Source organism: Phaseolus vulgaris, chromosome 4, assembly GCF_000499845.2.
Source record: "Phaseolus vulgaris cultivar G19833 chromosome 4, P. vulgaris v2.0, whole genome shotgun sequence".
NCBI lineage: Eukaryota > Viridiplantae > Streptophyta > Magnoliopsida > Fabales > Fabaceae > Phaseolus > Phaseolus vulgaris.
Genome location: NC_023756.2, coordinates 19,242,382 through 19,264,469, shown reverse-complemented (window position 1 = coordinate 19,264,469; position 22,088 = coordinate 19,242,382). Strand labels below are relative to the sequence as shown.

Genomic DNA, 22,088 nt, shown 5'->3' with positions numbered 1-22,088 from the left:
CCAGACGCTTCTTCAGCTCGTTGAGTATGACCTTGTTGGCGGCCTCGGCCTGCCCATTGGTTTGTGGGTGTTCCACCGAGGCTGTGACGGACTTGATGCCCAGGTCGTCATAGAAGGATTGTAGGCCTCGGTCGATGAACTGTCGGCCATTGTCAGTTACTATTGTGTGTGGGACGCCGAATCGGCAAACTATGCTCCTCCATACGAAGTTTTGTACATTCTTCGCCGAGATGGAGGCGAGGGGCTCGGCCTCGATCCATTTGGTGAAGTAGTCGACTCCCACCAGGAGGAATTTGGTCTGCCCCTTCCCTGGGGAGAATGGCCCGATAATGTCCATCCCCCACATGGCGAACGGCCATGGGGAGATGATGCTATGCAGTTCAACCGGCCTGGTGTGGTGGAGGGGGCCGAACTCTTGGCACTTGGCGCATTTCTTCACATATTCGGCACAGTCGCCTTGTATGGTCGGTCAGTAGTAGCCGGCCCTCAAAACTTTGGCGGCCATCGTCCTCGTCCCGGCGTGATTTCCGCAGATTCCTTCATGGATCTCGGCCAGGATGTACTCGGCCCTTTTGTTGGTGATGCATTTTAGCAGGGGGGTCGAGTAGCCTCTCCGATACAAATCTTCGTTAATCATGGTGTACCGGGCGCATTGCTGCTTCATCGCCTTCTCTTGGCCGGCCTTGCATGTGCCGACCGTTAGATATTGGATGACGGGTGTCATCCAGTTATCGGCGTCGGCCTCTTCTTCTTCGATAGCCAGACACTCGGCCTCGGCCTCTGTCACACTAGGGTGTCTCAGCCATATTTGTATGACTGACCTCTGGTGGCTCTTCTTTTTGGTGATCGAGAGCTTGGACAGGATGTCGGCCCTTTTGTTGTCCTCCCTCGGTATGTGTTGCAGGGGCGCTTTGTTGAAGCGGGCGATACTGTTTTTGGCCGCGTGGTAGTATCGCTGCAGCAAAGGCTCTTTAACCTCGAAATCTCCGTTGACTTGGCCGACCATCACCTGGGAGTCGCTTTTGCATGTAACCTCGCGCGCTCCCATGTCGTAAGCTAGGTTCAGCCCGGCCAGCAAGGCCTCGTACTCGGCCTGATTGTTGGTCGCCCGAAATCCGAACTGGAGAGCTTGTTCCAGGAGGAGGTCGCCCGGCCCTTCCAGGACGACTCCCGCTCCACAGGCTGTTTTATTTGATGAGCCGTCCACGTAGAGAGTCCAACCGTCCGAGAGTGTGGGCAGTGGTGTCAGCTCGGCCGAGAAGTCGGCCAAGCATTGAGACTTGATGGCGCCCCTCGGCTCATAACGTATGTCGAACTCGGAGAGTTCGACCGACCATCCTATCATCCTCCCTGCAAGGTCCGGTTTAGATAAAATTTTGAAAATAGGGTAGTCGGTTCTTACAGTTATGGAGTGATTTTGGAAGTAGGGGCGCATCCGTCTTGCCGTGAGGACGAGTGCGAGAGCCACCTTCTCAATCATCTGATATCGGGTCTCGGCCGAATGGAGGGTTCGGCTGACAAAGTATACGGGTCGCTCCTCGCCCTCGGCTTCCTGCACTAGGGCAGCGCTGACTGCTTCTTCCGAGACTGCTAGATATACGAGGATTGGGGCGTCGGGTCTCGGCTTCTGGATGACGGCCGGAGATGTGAGGAACTCTTTGAATTTTTTGAAGATTTCCTCACATTGGTCGTCCCAGACGAATTTTTTGCCTTTACGGAGCAACTGAACGATCGGCCTCGTCCTCTCGGCCAAGCGGGGGACAAAGCGAGAGAGGGCGGTCAGCCGCCCAAGGAGTTGTTGTACCTCCTTCACGGTGTTCGGGCTTCTCATGCTGAGTATGGCCTGGCACTTGTCGGGGTTTGCCTCTATCCCTCGGTGGGTGAGCATGAAGCCTAGGAACTTTCCTCCCTCCACCCCGAAAGTACATTTTTCGGGGTTGAGTTTCATGTTGACCCCCCTTAGGGCCTTGAAGACCTCGTCCAGATCCTTCAGGTGTTGCTCGAACGAGTCGGACTTCACGACTATGTCGTCCACATAGACTTCTACCGCCCGGCCTATTAGACCCTTGAAAATTTTGTCCATGAGGCGCTGGTAGGTTGCCCCGGCGTTCTTGAGGCCGAACGACATGACCTCGTAGTAGTAGTTGGCGTCGGCCGTCATGAAGGCCGTCTTCTCCTTGTCCCGCGGGTGCATGCTTATCTGGTTATAGCCAGAGTAAGCGTCCAGGAAGCTCATAATTTTATGGCCGGCCGCCCCATCCACCAAGCGGTCAATGTTCGGGAGGGGGTAGGTGTCCTTCGGGCATGCGCTGTTGATGTTTCTGTAGTCGACGCACATCCTCCAGTTACCGTTAGGCTTGGTAACCATGACGACGTTGGCCAGCCATGTCGTGTACCGGGCCTCCCTTATGAATCCGGCCGATAGGAGCTTACCGGCCTCCTCCTTCGCCGCGAGTCGTTTTTCGTCGCCCAAGTCCCTCTTCTTTTGGGAGATCGGGCGGGCTTCCTTGAATATGGACAGCCGATGGGTGATGACATCCGGGCTGACTCCCGGCATGTCGGCCGGCGTCCATGCGAACATGTCGACATTCTTTCTAAGCGCGGCGTGCATGACCTCGGCCTCGGCCGCCGCCAAGGCTGTCCCTACAGCCGTGCTGTGCTCTTCGTCGAGGAGGGGGACCCTCCTCAGCTCCTCTCTTGCCTCTAGCCTGTCCTCGGTTGCCCGGGGATCAAGGTCTACTAGTGCTACGGTTGGCTGGGCCTCCCTCGGCCGGTCCTTCCTGGGGGAGCGGTCCTTTCGGGAGGACTTCCTCGCCCGAAGGGGAGAAGTGTCTGCCCTTAGAGGCTCCACCCGGAGACTCTCGGCGTAGCACTCTCGTGCTTCTTTCTGGTCCACGTGGACTGTGAGAATGTCTCCTGTCTTTGAAGGGAATTTCATTGCGAGGTGGGGGGTTGATATTATGGCCATCAGCCGGTTGATGGATGGTCGGCCGAGGAGGATGTTATAGGAGGTGTTGGCGTCGATGACCAGGTACCGGATTTTGATGGTCCTGGTGTTCTTCCCCTCTCCGAAGGTGGTGTACAAGTCGATATATCCCTTGGTACCCACTCTCTCGCCCGAGAATCCTACCACGTGGTCGTCGTATGGCATCATCTCGGCCTCGGTCATTCTCATGGCCTTGAAAGTTTTCCAGTAGAGGATATCTACTGAACTTCCTTGGTCCACGAGAGTCTTCCTTATGGTGAATCGATCTATGTCGACCGCTATCACCATCGGGTCGTCCTGCTGGCGGTAGTCCACGCCTTTAAAGTCTTCGTCCGTGAAAGTTATGGGTGGTATCCTTGGTCGGAACGCCACGGCGTTTACCTGGTGTACCGCCCGGAGGTGCTTCTTCCGGGCGTTGTTTGTGCTTCCTCCCCCGGCGAAACCGCCGGCTATGGTGTTGATAACCTCTCGGTTACCTCTCCTATCGCCTTCCCTCGGGGGATCGTCCCTTCGAGGGGGGTCGGCCCTTGCGGGTTGCCGGTCGCCTCTGTTATTTTGGTTTTCTCGGCCGCGCTGGGGTGACCTCGTCCGCCTGGGTGGATCCGCCCGGCCGGGTTGGTCTCGGCCATTCCTGACGAAACGGCGGAGATGCCCAGCCTGGATAAGTTCCTCGATCTTATCCTTGAGGGCCTGACACTCGTCGGTCGAGTGTCCGGTGTTTTGATGGTACCGACACTGCTTCCTTCGGTCGGCATTATTTAGGCTGGCTACCTTCCTTGGGGGAGGGATCAACTCGGCGTTGAGGGCCTCGTCCAAGATCCTCCCTCTCTCAGCCGTCAACGGCGTGTATCTCGAGAATCGAATTGGTCGGTCTCGATTCTCCCGTCCCCGGTCAGTTCTCTGTATCGGCCGCGCCTGGCGGTCCTTTCCTTCTTTCCTTTCTCCGCCGGCCTTGGCACGGGCCTGGTTGCGGAACTCTCTTAGTTCCTCCAGCTGCATGTACTTAGCGACTCTCTTTCTCAGCTCATCTAGGCTGTCGGCCGGTTGCATGCATAGGTTGTCGGCAAAGGGCCCCGGGCGCAGGGCCGTCAGCATGTGGTGCATGGCGACATCCGGACTCAGATTTCGGATGCTCATCGCCACTTTACTGAACCTATCCACGAAGGTTCTCAGCGACTCTCCCTTCTCCTGGCGAATGCCTACCAGGGCGATTGAGGTCAGATGATGCGGCCGGCTGGTCGCGAACTGTGTTTCGAACTTTGCGACGAGCGTGGCAAAGCTGTCGATGGAGTTGGGTGACAGCTTGGTGAACCAGCTAAGGGCTGCACCCTTCAAGGATGTGGGGAACACTCGGCACAAGACGGCGTCGTCCGAGGTGTAGAGACTCATATGGGTGGTGTAGGCGTCCATATGCTCGTCCGGGTCGGTCGACCCGTCGTATCGGTCTCGGTTGAAACCCTTCCACTTCTCAGGAAGTGGGACTTCGATGATGTTGTTCGTAAAGGGGTGACGGCGGTTCGGGTCGGCCGTCAGGGTCGTCCGAGTGGATCTGATTAGGCACGACTCGTCGCCCATTTCAGTCTCACGGGGAGGGGGTCGGCCTCTCGTCCCCTCGGCCACATCCGGGTTGGGGGGAGAGGTGTAGGACTTGCCGACCACGTTCGTCGGTATGACAGAGGGTCCTCCCTCCCCCAGCTTCTTTCTCATATCCTCGTTCTCCCTGCGGAGAACTTGCAGCTCTTGCTCATTTTTCTGAGCGGCCTCCTCGGCCTTTCTTCGCATCTCGGCCATTTCCCTCTGGAGAGACAGCAATAGCATTGTCTGGTCGGCTTCAGTCATTCTTTCCATGCTTCTTGTCGAAACCATCTACTTTTTTCCTTCAGCTAGTTTCCCTCGGCCTCACGGTGGGCGCCAATTGTTCCTGCTAGGGAGATGGGACCTAGAGAACTGTTGAAGTCTTCTTCTCCTTCCTTCGGTCGGGCAGGTGGTTGAGTGATGAACTGGGATCCTTCTCTTCCTTCTGCTTATCTTTCGGCACTCGGGACTCGGTCGTCGGGTGAACACCGGATGGTGGGGGTACCTGCGAAGGCACTCCGACGCTCAAGTCAGTAAAGCGGGTGGTTAGCTCTCAGGTAGGTGAACAGTAATAATGACATACCTTACTCCTTGGAATGCGTGCTATTTATATTATTCTAATGGGCCTACCTTGTTGGGCCCGTTTATCGAGGTGGATACCGCTTAGGGTTGCATTACCTAATTCTTGATGATGGATTAGCTTTACTGATCTCGGTTTGAGCGTTAATCGTAATAGGGTTCGGCCGTCGGCCACATTCTCATGGTGAGGATAGGCCATCGGCCAAATAAGTGTGGTCTTCGACCATCTCAGTTAAGTCTCCAAAGGTTTCGGCCACTCGTCAGTCGGCCAAGTATGCAAAGGTCTCAGCCATTTGTCAGTCGGCCAAGTATACAAAGGTCTCGGCCATTCGTCAATCGGCCAAGTATACAAAGGTCTCGGTCTGCCGGTCGTTTGGCCAGATTTCTGAAGATATTCTCGGTCTGCCGGTCGTTCGGCCAGATTTCTGAAGATATTGACTTATCAGTCTCTCGGTCAGGCTTGACTGGGAGTCGGGCAGGCAGGTGGGTCCCGGCCTCGCCCAGTACCAGTACAGTCTTTCATTCTTAATATAGAGTAACTACCCAGAAACAAACACAACATTAGTATGCCTCTAGTTAGTCTCCATTACACTCTCCCATTCATTTCTTCTTATTTGTCTTTCTTTATCCTACTTCTTGTTTTTCTTCCTTTCAACTATTTTTTTTTTCTTCAACAAGCTTTTTATCATCTTTTTGTATGATAAATTTGAACTTGAATTTATATTCTCTTATTAACTTCGTCTATTATAATAAACTTTTGATGAACTTTTTCTTGAAATCATACAAAAAAAAAAATAAAAAAAAATAAAGAAATCTAAGAAATAAAACTTTCTTTCATCTCTTTCTTATTCATTCTCCCATTAACACACTTAAAACATATAATTAACACACCAAAATTTAATATTATTTATTATCATTAAAACCTTAACACCACTTATTTATGGAAATAACTAGTACACTCTTTTATATTAATATTTTAGATTTTTTATAAAGTCTTTTTATCTTTAATTTCTTTCTATTTCATGGTATTTAACACTAAAGTTAAATATGTTCCTTTAAATTAATAAAATCTCAAAAAAATATCATCATCTAAGTTGAAAATGGTAAAACATTACTAATGTAAATAAATTTGTAGTTAAATATTTAATTTATAATTTCTCATAGAAAACCAAGATCAAAATCTTATCACATCAACAAACTTTTGGAAGATAGTATGTGGCCGGCCCCATGACACACCACTTCGTTGGTAATGTGATTAAAGTTTGTTCTAAGCCTAACTTTCTACGCGGCTCTGACGCATTGTTGCAATAAATCGTTTGTGTTTTGCGCATAACAAAGCACCATTACACTAAAAAAACACTTATTTACCCGTTTTGTAAGATTTCGTTAACAATCTTCACATAACGAAATTCTTATTTTCACTTTGGTGTTAGATTTGCTCTGTAAAAAAATAAACATGAATTAGGTTTTAAGTTTTAAGTTTCTACTAAATTTAAATGTTTTTAATTGAGTTTTTATTAAAAAAATTTTCTTTTAAATACTTAAAAAGTTATATTTTTCAATCAATTTTTCATCACATAATTTTTTTAATTGAGTGACAATTATTTTGTTTTGTCACATTTCTTAGTGGTTTTCACATATTATTTTGTATTTATATTAAACAAGATAGTTTTGTAATTAATATTATATGTAATTTTTAAGTGTTAGACAAGGACAAACAAAAATGAAAAAAAAAAACGAAAAATTTAAATATAATTTTCGGAAACTAAAATCTTAAATCCTAAATTCTAAACATGTGGTTGAACAACAATGGAACATCCAATCATGAGATTATTTATGGAACATATAATAACAAGTGAGAACTTGTTTAATGAGATTGAAAAGAAAGTGAAAATAAAAACTTGTTGGATAATAATAAACGAAAACAAAGAGAAAAGTAAAATAAAAATTTAAATAAAATCATTGGAAAATTAAAAGAATGAAATTGGAGATACACTTAAATATCATACCAACTTTGCTACATTTAACCATAACCATTATTATGTAGTGATTCTTCTTCTCTTCAACCTCACACTTGTGCATAGTCTCCCAACATCATATTTAAGTTTTCATTTTGCTTTTCTTTTTAGTTTTGTTTATCCACGTCTAATAATAAAAGTCATCAGTTATTTTATTACCAAAACTACATCTAATAATAACATGTGATGATAAGTAAATAAGAAGTAAATAAGATGATGAGATAAAATAACGTCATTTAGTTGATTGAAAATTTAATTTGCAGCTAATTTAGTTTAAAATTAGAGATTTAATTAAGTTAGTTTTTTAATATTCTTAAAATTTTAAAAAGATTAAAGATAAACGGTCAAATTTAAGTGATAAAGTTTAGAATTTTATCAACAATAAAAAATATTTTTCTTTCTTAAGTTTATGATAAAAATTGATAAATACACATCAACAACCATAATTCAATACTTGGAAATGATGACTTTGAATCATATTATAAAAATAGAAACGGCATAGAAGAATACTCTAGATTTTATATTAAAGGAAATAAGAGAATTGATAAGTATAGTAAATAGAATCTAATTGGTAAATAAATAAATGAAAAAAAAGATGACGCGTGGAAACAGGAAAAAGTCTATGGCATGGAAACTACACAATTGGGTCAAACTTTCCACACTTCTTTATATATTCTCCAATAACATTTTATAAACGAGAAACTATAAAACGAATTTATAATTTTTATTAAATATATAGAAAAATATTAATTACATTAAATTAGATTAAATTAAATATAATTAATTAGTCAAATTAAAATGAAGTGTGGAACTTGCACTCTTGAAAAAACAATGGCCGTTGAAAACACACACGAGTTATACTCGGGGTAGGAGAGAGAAAGCGATATTTAAGTATGTGAGAAAAAAAGAAGAGAGAGAGAGAAAGAAAGAGTGAAGAAGAATGATAGCCATAAATAAATATATAGATAGTTTCAATTATTAGCTCAAAGCCTTTCTTCTTTGTCCTCTCTCCTCACACCAACACACAAAATATCGCCACCCACTCCACCACCTTCACCGTCGCACCTTCACCGCCTTCTCACCCTATCAACGCCGTCACACACAACAAAACAAAACTCCCTCACAAACACCACACGCTAAAACCTTTCGTTTCTCTTCCTTTTTCTTTCTTTCTTTCTTTCTTTCTTTCCCGTTTTGCCCTTTCGGTTATCTTCTATCTATTCTCTCGTTATTCTATGGCTTCTTCACTTCTTCTTTTTCTTCTTCTTCTCCTTTGCGTGTATGTGATTCAATTCGCGTCTGCGTTTTCTTCTTCTTCTTCTTCTTCCTCGTTGTGCCTTCCCCAACCACCTTCCTTTCGCTATAATCTCCAATCGCAGTGCCCAATCTCGATCCCGACGAATCCGCCTCTTCAGGTACCTCGGTTGTAAGATTTTGTGTTAATTTTCGCGTGTTGAGGTTTTTGCGGTGTGTTTGCTCCTGTGTTTGTGGATTGTTGGATTTTGTTTCGATGTTTGGGTAGTTTGATCTTTAACCTAGCTGGCAAATATTGTGTATGAATTTTTGGCGAATTCGTTAAATTTTATTGTGAAAGAGGCCGTGGAATCTGATGAGATAGATATGGAATCTGATAAGTGAGATGCGGAGTAATTGTTTGCATAGTTTTCTTCTGTTTGAAGAAATTCATCGGAATTATGATATTGACGCACCAGAGATCGTTAAATGGTCAGGAACAATGGCGATGTGTCGTGTGATTCGTGTAATTGACCTCACCTGATTGGATAAGGTGTTTGTTGTCGCTGTTGTTGTTTGGATGGTTTGATGAACCTGGGTTCTGAATTGAACGCATGGGAATGAGGATTCGGTTTTCGCATCTTTTAAATGTCCATTGATAGGGATACTTTCATATCTGAGAATGATTTTGAACTTCTTGATTTGCAGGCTTATGGAGATAATTCCTCATAATTTTCTTTGTTTTGGCTAATTGTTTTATATTTTTAAAATTTATGGAAAACAACTGAATTTATTGTGTGTTGCCTTGGACCTTGAAGATATTTTTGTTAGGTTAAAGATTTCTGTGCTTAACTACTTTTAAACAATTAGCTATTATACTGTTTGGGATTTTGTTGGATCGTTCGGCATCAACCTGAGATATGGGATCGGTTAGTTAAAAGCAACCCAATTGAGGACTATTTTTGAGTTTAGGATGGGGGATTTAAAGCCTTCCTTGGCATCATTTGGGATCTTTTACCAAGCATGTAGACAAGTTTGAAATATGTATTTTATGTAGCTGACTAAGAACTAGTTTACTTGATTATTTTTTACTTGGATGTCACGGTCGCATTGGTATAACAATAATGTGTCCATTTGATGTCCTTTAATAACCTCTAGAGAATGATCCATAAGTGTCCATGGAATTAATCAAGTTGTGATAAAAATACATATAAATTTCTCGTTTTTAACTCTCAGCATTAAAAGTCTTACAGATGGTAGCTTGGCAATACAGTGTTGTTAACTTTGATTATGCTCTCTAGCATCTTCTCAACCATTTGATGGGACCTACTTTCATTGTATTTCTCTTCACTGAGGGGAGGGGATTTCCCGTGAATCTCTTGAATGATTATATTTTGATCAGGAAAATCAATTTCGTTTTGAGGATTTCAATCAAATCATTCACACTGAAGCTTTCATCCAAATCCCAAATAATTTCCTCATTTTACATATCCTTGTTAAACCATCATCAATCACATAACCTGTCAACAAAATCAAAATTTGTTTAAAGTGAAGCAAACAGATTATGTAAAACCTGTGCTTATTTCACCATGAAGAATTGCCCATATCTATTAAGTCCGTTCTTTATTCCACCAGCACTCCCCCGAAATAATTTCTTGAATATAGTTTGCATTTGATTAACCTTTACACGACCCATTGTCATATGCTTGGAATTGTGATAAGCATTTTTAACTAAATAATTATCTAGTCCAAAAAGTATATTTTTAACTCATTTTCTTCGTTGCATAAAGTTAGTCAAGTATGAGAAGCTCAAGGTGTCTGAAATACAAAATCAGAATTAAAAGTGTTGATATTACATTAGATAGTAGTATTTTTTTCTTATTAGTGGAATTATTTCAGTCAGGCCTGATCACCTTGGACTGTAAATTTCTAGTTTATACTCTTCTTTCCTCTAGCTCATTGGTTGGTCATCATTTTTTTTTTATATATTTCTTCTATAGTGTGAGATCCATTCTGCATCAAACAGAACATTTAGATCAATGTTAATGAACCATCGTCATTGATTGTGCAACCAAGTGCTATTACATTTTGTGAACTTTGTTGATTTAAATGACTACTTATCTGACAAATTCCTTGGTTATTTGAGGTGTGCTACTTTTAGTCCATTGATCAATTAATATGGAATCAACCACTTCACAATAAGTTGAACCTTCACTTTCTTCCTTTCTCCCATAGTCATATATGACCTTTTCAACTTTTCAATCATTGAATACCACATTTCTTACACTAGGTGAAGAGAAAAAGCTTTTGTATGGATTCTTCCAAGAGCATTACAGATTGGTGTCGTGGAAGAAAGTATGTAATCCTTCTTATCCCACCAATTATAGGTTTTACTCTTATATATAAGTGATTAGATTTTTATATGGATTAAAAGCTATCCATGTTTAGGGTTTTGTCAAGTTTTATGATGGTTGTTGAGGACCTAGCATAATCTTCTTCCTTTATTTGTACTGGATATGAGATCATATGTGGATTTCCTTGCCTATACATATAAAAGGTAGTTGTTAGTTGTCAGATGTAAACAGAGACTGAGCTCTAAACACACCAAGACCAAAAAAAGAGAAGAGAACTTTGAGCAGTCTGTCATTGGTTGGAAATATCATGGCTGGGCAAGCAAACAACGGGTTCGACATAGTTTGAAGAAAAGGTTAAGATGAACGACTGTGGAAGAAGGGTTTGAACCCTATAATGTTTTGACTAAAAAAAATCATTAGAAAATGGGAGAATTCACAATATTTGCTGTTTCAGGGGTAATTTCCCATTATCATGGTTGCTATAGATGCAGCCACAACAGATATTGAAACGGCTCTACTATATGATATTGAAGATTACAAATAAGCTATTCGTAACCCCCCCCCAACAAACCCAATGCCCTGCCATTAAAGAAATAATTTCATTAACCTAACTATTGAATTAACATAGACATGTATAAATTTCTTGTGCAACTGGTTTATTGGGCTAGGTCACATGTTGGTCAAGCCCAAATGCCAGGGAGGTCTCCATTTTATGTACTCATCATGAAACAACAGTTGTTGGTTTAACATTGCATTTTGAGTTTGTAATTGACCATCCTGCAAAATTATTTGGCTGGATATAAATGATTTTATGCTACATTGATAGTGGTAATAAGTTTCCTATTTTAAGGTCCGTTACTTGAATTTTCATTGTGTTAAGAAATTTGTCTCTTTGAGAATTGAAGTGTGCACGTTAAGGCAGAAAAGGGGACATATTGGCTTTGGGGATATATATGTTTTGGATCATTTTGTTAGTCAAAAGAAAAGATGACAAGAGACATGCGGATAACAGTTTCTTTTCTATCATTTTCAATAAGTTTTTAAGCCCAACGCAATTCCTTCTGACTAAATGAGTACATGTGCCCAGCAATGATATATAGACAAAGTACACTGTGTTTGTCATTATTACACTGTATAGCTTTGCTTATATAGATTGGAATAAATATTTATTTAATTATGTTTTCCGGACTTTATTAAATTGCATATTCTGACGACATTTATTTTATTTTTCAATTTGATTTGTTTAGGTGGATGGAAATATTTTAGACAGAGTTCTGTCTAGCAGAAAGAGTATAGAGTATATTTCTATACTCTTCTATGCTTCCTGGTGCCCATTTTCTCAAAAAATGCTTCCTCAATTTGAACTTGTCAGTTCCATGTTTCCTCAAGTAGAACATTTGATTCTAGAGCAATCATCAGCTTTGCCAAGGTTTTGAAGTTAGCTCTGCTCTTAATTTTAAATTTCTGGATAAGGATGAAACTAATTCCTTTTGCTGTATGCTGTTTTGCTAATTTCCTATTGAAGAATGCTAGTGCTACAGTCGATGACACACTCTCCTTACCAAATTCTATATATTAATAAATGAAATCCATGTGCATTCCGCTAAATATGAGTATGAGCTGCTAAGTAAAGAGTAAAAACCTATACCATTTAGTAGAATCTACATGGATTTCACCCAATGATAGTGTGTCAGACATTGTGTTGCTAGCATTAATCAATTTTCTGTTAGTTAGGTTAAAGTCATAACTAATAGATGTATTCTTTCCTTTTCTACATTGTATTTAATTGATAATTCAGATGAAATTATGTCATACACAACAGGCTACCTTTATAATTGTCTGTTGATGTCTGCATTTGTTTTGCTTTTGCAGCTTGTTTTCACGATATGGAATCCATAACTTGCCTGCAATATTACTAGTGAACCAGACATCAATGTTGAGATATCATGGTCCAAACAATCTCCTTTCCGTTTCTGAATTTTACGAAAGAAACTCAGGTAAGCATATCCCCGTTCTTGTTTGTAAGTATGCTACGGTTATTTGAAGAGAATCAATTTTCCTCCCCAATTAATAACTAACACGAAGCTTTAGAAACTTCCACGACTGAGTTTTATTTTATCTAATTTACCTCCATTGACTGATCTCTCTGCTTGTTCAGGGTTTGTAGCAAGTATTAATATTGTTGAACAACCTAGCAGCATGACGAGTGATGAAAATTTGACCATGAACCAGATTGGTTTGTCTCTGAAAGAAACATGGAGCAGGGACCCCTACTTGTTATTCTCTGTATTGTTTCTTTGTTTTAGGTTACTCCTCTTTGTATTCCCCAAGATCGTCTCACGTCTCCGAGCATTCTGGGTTTCCTGTGTTCCTCATCTGAACCTGCAAATATTTGGTGAGACAAGCCAAGTGATGGGACGTGTGCTTCAGGTGATAGATGTCAGGAGGATTTGGAACAGGTTAAGACTGTGCAAGATCAGGATTTTTCAGGAAAGGGCAAGGAGTGCCCGAGTTTGGGCTTCATCTCTGGCTTCTGTTTCTCTTGGTGAGTCATCATCAGCTAGGTCATCCACACAAGGTTTGAATTAACAACTTTCTTACTATGTCATTTTTTGAGGGTAGTTAAGAGTTTATCTTTATCAGTTATATTATATCCTCAGGCTTGCAGTGAAGCTTGGCAGCACAGTCTTCCCTCTTGCTAATTTTGTTGTAGTACTAATAGCCAAATGTTGATTTATGTTTTAAGCTGGGCTTTGAGAGGAAGCGAACAGGCATGTAAATTTGAGAAGTGTTTCCTTTCGTGTAAATTAGTTGTTTCTGAATGAAATCATACACGTTACTGTGGAATAACCATCCTCACTACCTTTCCCCAACTTATTTATTAGCCCCACTTAAGCAATTTGAAGCACAACCAACTTCATTATGTTCCAAGTCTGGAAGAAAGAGAAAACTACCGCAGGTATTTTATCTATCAACTATTTTTTCCACTAATCTCGTGTATGGCTAAGTGGCAATAACGTTCCATCCCATCTTTATAATAATATATATTTTATAATACTCTTTTAAACAATTCAAATTGTCTGAAATAGATAAGAATCTACCAAATATTGTAGGTTCTACATTTTATTTAACCAGTTTTACTAGTGATTCTTGTTATACTGGTATCCTAATGCTTCCGAAATACGGTTCATGTGTTTTTATTTGGGTTGCTTTCGGAATTTTGGTTCTCTAGGCGGTGCCGTCTTTTGCAATAGAAATCAGTTCGTCGATGTTTCAATTTCGGGCTTTGGCTAATGGAATTACAGGAAGAGTCATACAATAGAATTCAGTTCCATGAATGAAGGAGTTAATATAGTTTCTAAAATCACAAAAGATGCCATTTTAGGATGCCAAAATCAAATTACAACTAGCCTTTATTTTTGCAGGCTGGAAGGATAGTGGAACAGTAACTTCAAAACCACCCAAAAGAAATAGTTGAAATTATCTGTCATTTAAATTATATTTTTGTATTTCTAAAAATTAATTTGACCTGTGTTCGTGATTGATTTGAAGGAAAGATCTCATTTATTACATTTTTTCTTTCAATTGGTATTACTTATAATTGAAAAGAGCATCATCGTCAAGTATTGCTTTTCTGACCCGTGTCACCAGGACTGGGACTCTTGTAAGTTATGGTTATACAATAAGTTTATGAAGTTAAAAGTTTTAGTTAAGTTATACAATCGAAGTTGATCCTATGTTGATCTCTCCCTAGGATTTTAGGAAACAGAAACTTTTAATATAAAACATCAAAAGTAATTGTGGAAACAAAAACCTCAAAATAAATTCCTTAAATTAATATAGTACAAATATTTTGACACTTTGGATGTTACACAAAACTTAACTTTCACACAAAACTTAACTTTCAGTGGGAGGTACAATTATGTGATCTTCTGCAACAGTTCCCAGTTCTTACTCAGGACTTTCGCAGTGATAGTTGTGTTTTATGACTGCAGGGTGATTTGATCATTTTAGTTAACTATACACAATTCTTAGGGTCTTACCTTATATTGGATCCTCCTACCTTTGTCATGGTTCTCCCAAGAATGTTTATATTGTGTTTAGATGACATATATTCAAAGGGTAATTTAATTTTATAGTGAATTTTAAACGTTTTTGTGATTAAATGTGATTTAAACGAGAAATTTTGAAAGAAATTAAAATTTAGAAAATGTATGAGAGTAATTTAATTACAAAAATTATACAAGTTCAAATTTCAGTTAAAAGATAAGAATCTGAAATTCTTCATGTATTCTCAATTTTCACATCTTTAATTTTCTTTAATATTAATTGGCTGGTTGAAGTGTCCAGTTTAGTTTTTGTGGATGTATTATCAACTCAGATTTGATCGAGGTGTGAATTCAAATATCTGTAAATGCAGTATTGCCTTGGTTAAGATTTTTTGGTTTTTAGTAAATATTGACTGATAAATTTATTTTCTTACTGTATTTTCAATTACATTTGTTGGGATTATTTTTTGTTAGATGTCTATGCAACTGTTTTTTTAACTGACATTACTATTATTTTTGTCAAAATTTAATTATGATATTTTTTAATACTGACTATATTATTTTAAAAAACTCTTATTAATATCATTTGAATTTTCTTTTAACAAATTTTGAAGTAAAAATAGTAACTGATATTGATTGAAAAATATTACTAACTAATCTTTTTAAATTATTAAATGTCATTTAACCCTAAAATAAATATTTTTTTTGGGTGATAATAAAAATATTTAATCTAAAAAATATATTATTTTTTATGTCAAAGACCAGAAGCTATGCGCTAATTCTCATGGGATTTTGGTTGTTCTTAAAAGCGATGGCTATTCATTTTAGTCTTAGTTAGTATCATTAGATCTTCAACAAGGTAAAAATTATCGTATTCTGTATGTACATGTTCTTGGAGTTTCCGAGGTGGTCGGATATGTGGCCGGAAAAATTGTTTCCAGAATAAAATTGTATGTGTTCCCAAATCCGGCAACATAATTATTAAAAGAAAATCGTTAACGACAAAGGTTGTCAATGGTGATCCAAATGTAGTGGCAGAATCGTAACCAAAGATGGAGGACAATAAACAGAGAAGGGAGAAAATGAGATAGGGATAAAAATTGCAGGGAGAAGGAGAAAAGAAAATTAGGGTTAAATTTGAAAACCCATAAGGTTACGACATTTCAACATTTGAGGGGTGCAAGTTTAAATTTGCAGAGGTGCAGGAAGTAATTGTCTAATGAGCTCTTAAGAAAACCTACATGTACTAACTTACATGCATGTGTGTATATTAGTGACACAGTTTATGCTACATCATCAATTAACATCGTTTGAAAATTTAACAGAATTGATTAAATTACATACTTTTTAAAAAAATCTTAGGACCGAATTAATTTTTTTAAAATTGACTATTGATTCCAAAAAGGTAATTATATATTTTTTTTTACTAAAATAAGAAGAGAGTGCTAAAATTAAACATAAATGATGCACTTCTCGTCGATAATAAGATCTTAATCCAACATATTAGATTTTAAGTAAATATCAAAGTTGTCTCATCAGTTGCATGGGATCAATCCTCTCCAATCTCCTAATAAGCCAAGGACACAGTAAGAAAAATGTTCCTTTGACTCATAATAACAAAAGAAGTTCAGTACATGAACAATCAATGAGGGCAAAGCTAGACGAGTCAAGTGATCTATCACTTAGTCGAACAACAACATGATCAACTATTTGTGGAAATTGAAATCCACAACACGAAACAATGCAAACCAATTATTATAAGAAGTGACAAAGTGATTGGAAGGAACATTGACAAAAATGCAAAGGTTGAAAAGAATTCATGAGAGAGGAAGGTGAGAAAGAAAAAAATGAAAAAGAATAAAAAGGAAAAGAAGAAATTAGGAAGAGGTTGTAAGGAATAAGGAAGAGAATCTGGAAAATAAAGAGGACGAGAAGAAAACTATTGAAGATGGAGCTTCTTTCATCAATACCTTCCATAATAAAAGAGAGAAAGAAAGGTATTGTACAAGATTGAAAGATATCCTGAAGTAGTTACAGATAAACATGCCTTGTATAAAAGTCTTGGAACAGATGCCTGAATATGCCAAATTTACGATAGAATTGTTCACCAAGAAAACAAAATTTTTAGAAGAAGATACGGTGGAATTGGCAATTAGATGTAGTGAACTCATACAAAAGAATATAAAACAACAATAAATAAATGAGAACAAGGAAAATCAACTACACATGTCAAGTGATGGAGGACCATGATACACAAGAATAAAAGATAGATGAAATATCTATATCAATAGTAGAAATAAATTGCATAGGATTTATATTTTACTTAGAGTATTTTATAGACGAAATAAGGATACTCTAGAAACCTTAACTTGTCACAAAAGTAAGGGTTTCTAGAGCACCTTAAAAGAGTACATACGACTTCCTTAAGCCATCATACTCACCATAGTTAAGCTTACTTAACTAGAGTTATGGTAGCTTAAGGAGCAAGTTACCTTCATCTATAAAAATCCTAAAATTCACCCATGTATTCAGATTTGCAATTAATGAATAAATAGTTGTGAATTTAAATACTCATTCTCTCCCAAATATCTCTTGCTAGTGAGCCTATTAGGCCTAGTGAACCTAGGGAAGGTTGGCCAAACCTCTTTCCCCTTCATTGCACCTTCAAACCTCAAGCATCCTTGCACCTTTCTCATCCGTTTGGTGCCTTTCTCTTCACTTCATTCCACTGCAACTCCATTCATTCCATCAACCAAGAACTTGGATTGCATCACCAAGTCTTATAGATAAAACAATAAGAGCATATGACAATTTCACTAAAGAGGAAGAAGACATTGAAGATTGCTTTGAAGAATTTAGAGATGCATGTTCCAAACCCAAAGAGAAATTGAAAGTGGAGGACAACTAAAAGTTTGTGAAAGATGAAGTAAAAATGCTTCCTCCTCATGTGAATTATGTTTTCCTTGATGAATGTAGAAAAAAAGCTTTTGTGGTTTGGAAATTGTTGAATTCAAATTCAACAACTTTCGAAATGAAGACAATTAACTAGGTTTATGTCCATGAATTAAACTGTTATGTTATTATCTGCATGTGGATTGTTTACTTTAAATGTTTGTTTAAGGTTTAGTAAGCGTGTTAGGTTTAGTATGTGATTTTCATTAGTTAACTTTTAAATTATTGTGTGTATATAGAAAAGTAGAACATATAATGCATTGGTACTATATGGTATGATATTGCTTGATAAGTCACGAGTTACTGCACTAACTTCTTTCAAGAGGCATCAAGGGTTCCAAGGAGAACCGCATTGAGGTGCAATGCACACTGTAGAAAATTGACTCAAGGATTTAAATCATTGCATCAAACTAAGTTCCCACCTGGAGAGCTAAGAGAGTTGATGAGCATATATTTATTCACACTCATTAGCCTAATTCGTAGATTATTGGACTATAATAATAAATAAATCCATTGTTTTAATTAATATTCTTATAATTGGGTTTATTTGGGCCTTAACTATTATTATTGTTAATTTTGTGTTTTTAGAGTAAATTATCCGGAGGAAGCATCTACCTTTGTGAATGGGCCAAATATGCAAAAGTCCAAGTTGCTTGTTGAACCAAAACAGAAAAAATATTATGAGGAGAAGAAAGAGAAAATAAAAGCTACAAGATTCTAGAAACAGAATTGGAAGCAAATCTTTTGCAAAATAAAAAGAATTATGGAAAGATAGAAACTTGGAAACGGTTAACAAAATATAAACTACAATATTCTCTCAAGATCCTTGGAGCAGAAAAGCCTATAAAAGGACACAAGCATCAAGGAGAAAAAGGGAGAGCTTCATAGGGTTTTCTTAGTTTATTTTCTTCTTAGTAATTCTTTTGTTTTGCCTCCGCATGGAAGGCTAAACCTTTTTGGTTGATTCTTTTGTAATTCCCCATTGAGTTTTGAGGTTTTGTTCAATAAAAGTTTCGATTTTTGATTCTCTATAGCAGTTGTTTTTATTGTCTAATCTCCTGGAAAACTGGTTTTTGTGAGAGGTTGTACTTGAACGCATGATTGAGAGTCTTCCTTATCTTAAACTTTGGTTTCTTAGTTAGTTCGCATTGTTCTAATTAATTTCTTGGGCGCATGATTCAAGGGAGAGGAGGTAAGCATTCCCATGGAGTATACGCATGGAACAAAGTGGGTATGGATTAAACCAGTAGACGCATGCTTTACTGGTGAGTTTCAGTTGAATCAGATCGGCGCATGTTCAATCTGGTTTAGCTCTGTTGGAGGATTGAGAAAAGATTAATCTTTAGAGAACCTGTGAAGAATTCAATGGTGGAAGAACTTGGGATCAACCACTTTTTATTTGCTATTTTAATCTCTTTTATATTTTCTGCACAACTATCTCAAATCCCCTTTTCATCTTTATTATTTTTTGCTAACTTTTATTGCTTGCAGATAGATTTTAAACCCTGATCAACTGATTTTACTATTGGATTCGTTGGGAGACGACTTGGGGACATTTGTCCACAATTATACTATCATCTCTCTAGTGTTAGACAAGTCTACGCTAGAATCATATTAATTTGATAGCAAAACGACAGCTATCAAATTTGGCGCCGTTGCCGGGGAATTCAATTTGATTTTGGTTATCAGGTTTTTCTTTTTATCTGCATATTTTTTTTTATATTCCTAATTTTATTTTCTTCACATTTAACCTTTATTTTCTTCCTTTTAGTTTTTATTTATTTATTATAGCAGTAAAAAAAAACGAAAAATAAAATAAAATAATAAAAAAAAAATAAAAAAATCTAATATTTAGGATATCTCTTACCTTTATTTTATTTTGATTTGTTTTTATTTTCTTTCTATATATCTTTTATCTTTATTTTGTTTTGATTTGTTTTATTTTCTTTCTTTATATCTTTTATCTTTATTTTTTGTTTTGATTTGTTTTTATTTTATTCCTTTATATCTTTTATCTTTATCTTATTTTGCCTTTATTTTATATCTTTTATGTTTTTAGTTATTTCTTTTATTTTTTTTTGTCATCTTTATTTATTTCTATTTTTGTTTTTGTTTACTGTTTTTATTTTCTATATTTTATTTATTTCTTTATTTATTTTAACATAATTTTTTTTCTCTAACTTTTTTTTTAAGCATTAAGATTTTTTTTTCTCTAACTTTTTTTTAAGCATTAAGTGTAGCATTTGCATTAGTTTTTTTTTTAGGATCTTGCATTTAGGGTAGACACTTTAGTTGCTACTTTTTGATTTGTTAATATTGAAAGCAATTCAGGGAAGACTCTGGCTAGGAAAGACTTGGTTTCTAAGTTTGTCCACTTGTGACTCACCTCTCTTTCCTGGGAGTTTACTTGGTTTTCTTTTCAATTTAAACAAAAAAAAGAGTTTGCTCTAAGGCGTCTAATAGCTGTTGGTGTCCATAATATACATCCCCTGTTTTCAATTCTAAAATGGAACAGAAATTAGCTGAAGAAATTTACAATTATGATATTTATTATGAGCCATATTTGCAGCAACGTTCACAGTTTTATGAGCAGCCTCAACAACAATGTGAACCATATTTTCAACAACCTCAGCATTTTAATCCATATTGTCAGCCGTCATATGAGCTACCTCAATAGCAACCATATTATCAGCAATATTATTTTGATGAAAGTGAAACACCTTTTCAACCATTTTTTCAAACTGATAATATTACTCATAATCTTGAAGAGCCATCTTTAGAGGAGCTGGTGAGACAATTAATGGTAAATACAATGAAATCTCAGCAAAGCATAGATGCTACTCTATCAAAGTTAGAAGAGAAAGTTGGTCAATTGACTAGACAATTTGAAGATATTTCTAAGCAAAGTTTGAATTCACATCAAGATCCTAATTTAGATATAGAAAATCTTTCCAACTTTGATACATGTTATACTTGTGATCTTGATATATGTGTTGAGATTAATTCTGCCATGCCTCCAGTTTCCATTTCATTTGCAGGAATAAAACCTTATCCAGACACTCCCAAAGTGCATATGACTGCTGAAGACACAAAGGATTTTGATGATACATGTGCAACATGTTCTGTGATGACCAAATGCATATCCTCTGATGATATAATTTGCAGTGCAGACACTGTTGATTTGCAGGTTGTTAGGATCTATGAACCATTACCAACTAATGTCCAACCTCCACTGATGGAAGAAAAATCATTGCTTAATCAAGAGGCATTAGACTCTATGACACATGCAGGTCTTGATAAAGAAGTTGTTGATGCTGCTATACTTGCCGAATCTACTGAAAAAGATTGCGCACTAGCAAATGGCTCTAACATAGTTTTGGAGGTAATACAAGAAAAGGAAGAACAGGTGTTACCCATCGTTCAAGTAGACACTGATAGTGGAGAAGAAGATGATATTATTCTTCCATCCTTAAAGCTTCACAGAGTACAACCTCCACTATTTAAGGTGAAACCCATATCACTCATTCCATCATCTCCACTGGCTACACCTTCTATTATAATTGGAACGTTTGAAAGCAGCCTTTACCAGCCACCACCACCTCCTAACTTACATTTCATTCCATCTCCCACCCCAACTAGACCGTCTACCCTAGCTAGACTGTCTAGCCTTAGACCACCACCCTTAGATGATCCTCAAACAGCTAATCATATCAGATCGTCTATGATGAATAAATTTTTGTCTTCCATATATACTCTAGAAAGTACCATCATCCATTCATGGAAGAAACTGTACCATTTCACACGCCCTCCAGACCTACCCCAATTCCATCCACTATTTCAAGGCTTCTTCATCATAATATTTTTGTTACATAGTTTACCAAGGTACTGCATGCTTTGGTTAGACACTCCAGCTGATAGTGTTTCTACACCACTGTGGATGAAGAGTCTTGGCTTATACTGTAGAGGGGATGGTTGAAGAGATTCGTTGCGACTGCCACTTCCCTCAAGCTGAATGAGGGAGTACTTCTTCTCTCACTTTTATTATACACATTTATTTATTGATTATACATTGAGGACAATGTATGATTTAAGTGTGGGGGAGGAGAATCATAGTTTAGGATTTATCTTTTGTTGATTTGTTTTTGTGTTTTTCTTTTATTTATTTGAATTTCTTTTTTACTTTTGTTAAAATAAATAAGCTTTTTAGGATTGTCTAATGGCTGACATGTTTTATAATTCTTGAAAATCTTGGTTTCTTGATCTTTGTTGTTTGGATTTTCTTAAAAATTGATAAATAAGTTGGTTATGAGAAATTTTGGGTTGAATCTTTTGATAGAATGTC

General features: G+C 38.0%; 2 protein-coding genes across 3 annotated transcripts; one reads left to right on the top strand and one right to left on the bottom strand.

The window, feature by feature from the left end:
* Positions 1-469: 469 nt before the first annotated feature.
* On the bottom strand, positions 470-4,852 carry LOC137838424 (uncharacterized). The gene has a single exon (XM_068647670.1). The coding sequence runs from the start codon at positions 4,850-4,852 to the stop codon at positions 470-472; it is 4,383 nt and encodes a 1,460-aa protein (XP_068503771.1).
* A 3,158-nt stretch (positions 4,853-8,010) lies between these two features.
* On the top strand, positions 8,011-13,595 carry LOC137837397 (5'-adenylylsulfate reductase-like 5). 2 transcript variants are annotated; one of them, XM_068646376.1, is made up of 5 exons: positions 8,011-8,573; positions 11,993-12,174; positions 12,618-12,742; positions 12,904-13,290; positions 13,406-13,595. In XM_068646376.1, exons 1-5 carry the CDS (start codon positions 8,394-8,396, stop codon positions 13,414-13,416), a joined length of 885 nt encoding a protein of 294 aa, XP_068502477.1. In that variant the 5' UTR covers positions 8,011-8,393; the 3' UTR covers positions 13,417-13,595. The 2 variants fall into 2 exon arrangements, with proteins under 2 accessions (XP_068502477.1, XP_068502476.1); XM_068646375.1 differs by having other exon boundaries at positions 12,904-13,323.
* Positions 13,596-22,088: the final 8,493 nt, after the last annotated feature.

What these genes read in the sequence shown, in the direction of transcription:
- LOC137838424 (XM_068647670.1), bottom strand. Translation starts at nt 4,852, where the DNA reads ATGGTTTCGACAAGAAGCATGGAAAGAATGACTGAAGCCGACCAGACA.
- LOC137837397 (XM_068646375.1), top strand. Translation starts at nt 8,394, where the DNA reads ATGGCTTCTTCACTTCTTCTTTTTCTTCTTCTTCTCCTTTGCGTGTAT. An exon ending in CGACGAATCCGCCTCTTCAG is followed by an intron (nt 8,574 to 11,992) that starts GTACCTCGGTTG and finishes TGATTTGTTTAG; the next exon opens with GTGGATGGAAATATTTTAGA. An exon ending in CAATCATCAGCTTTGCCAAG is followed by an intron (nt 12,175 to 12,617) that starts GTTTTGAAGTTA and finishes TTGCTTTTGCAG; the next exon opens with CTTGTTTTCACGATATGGAA.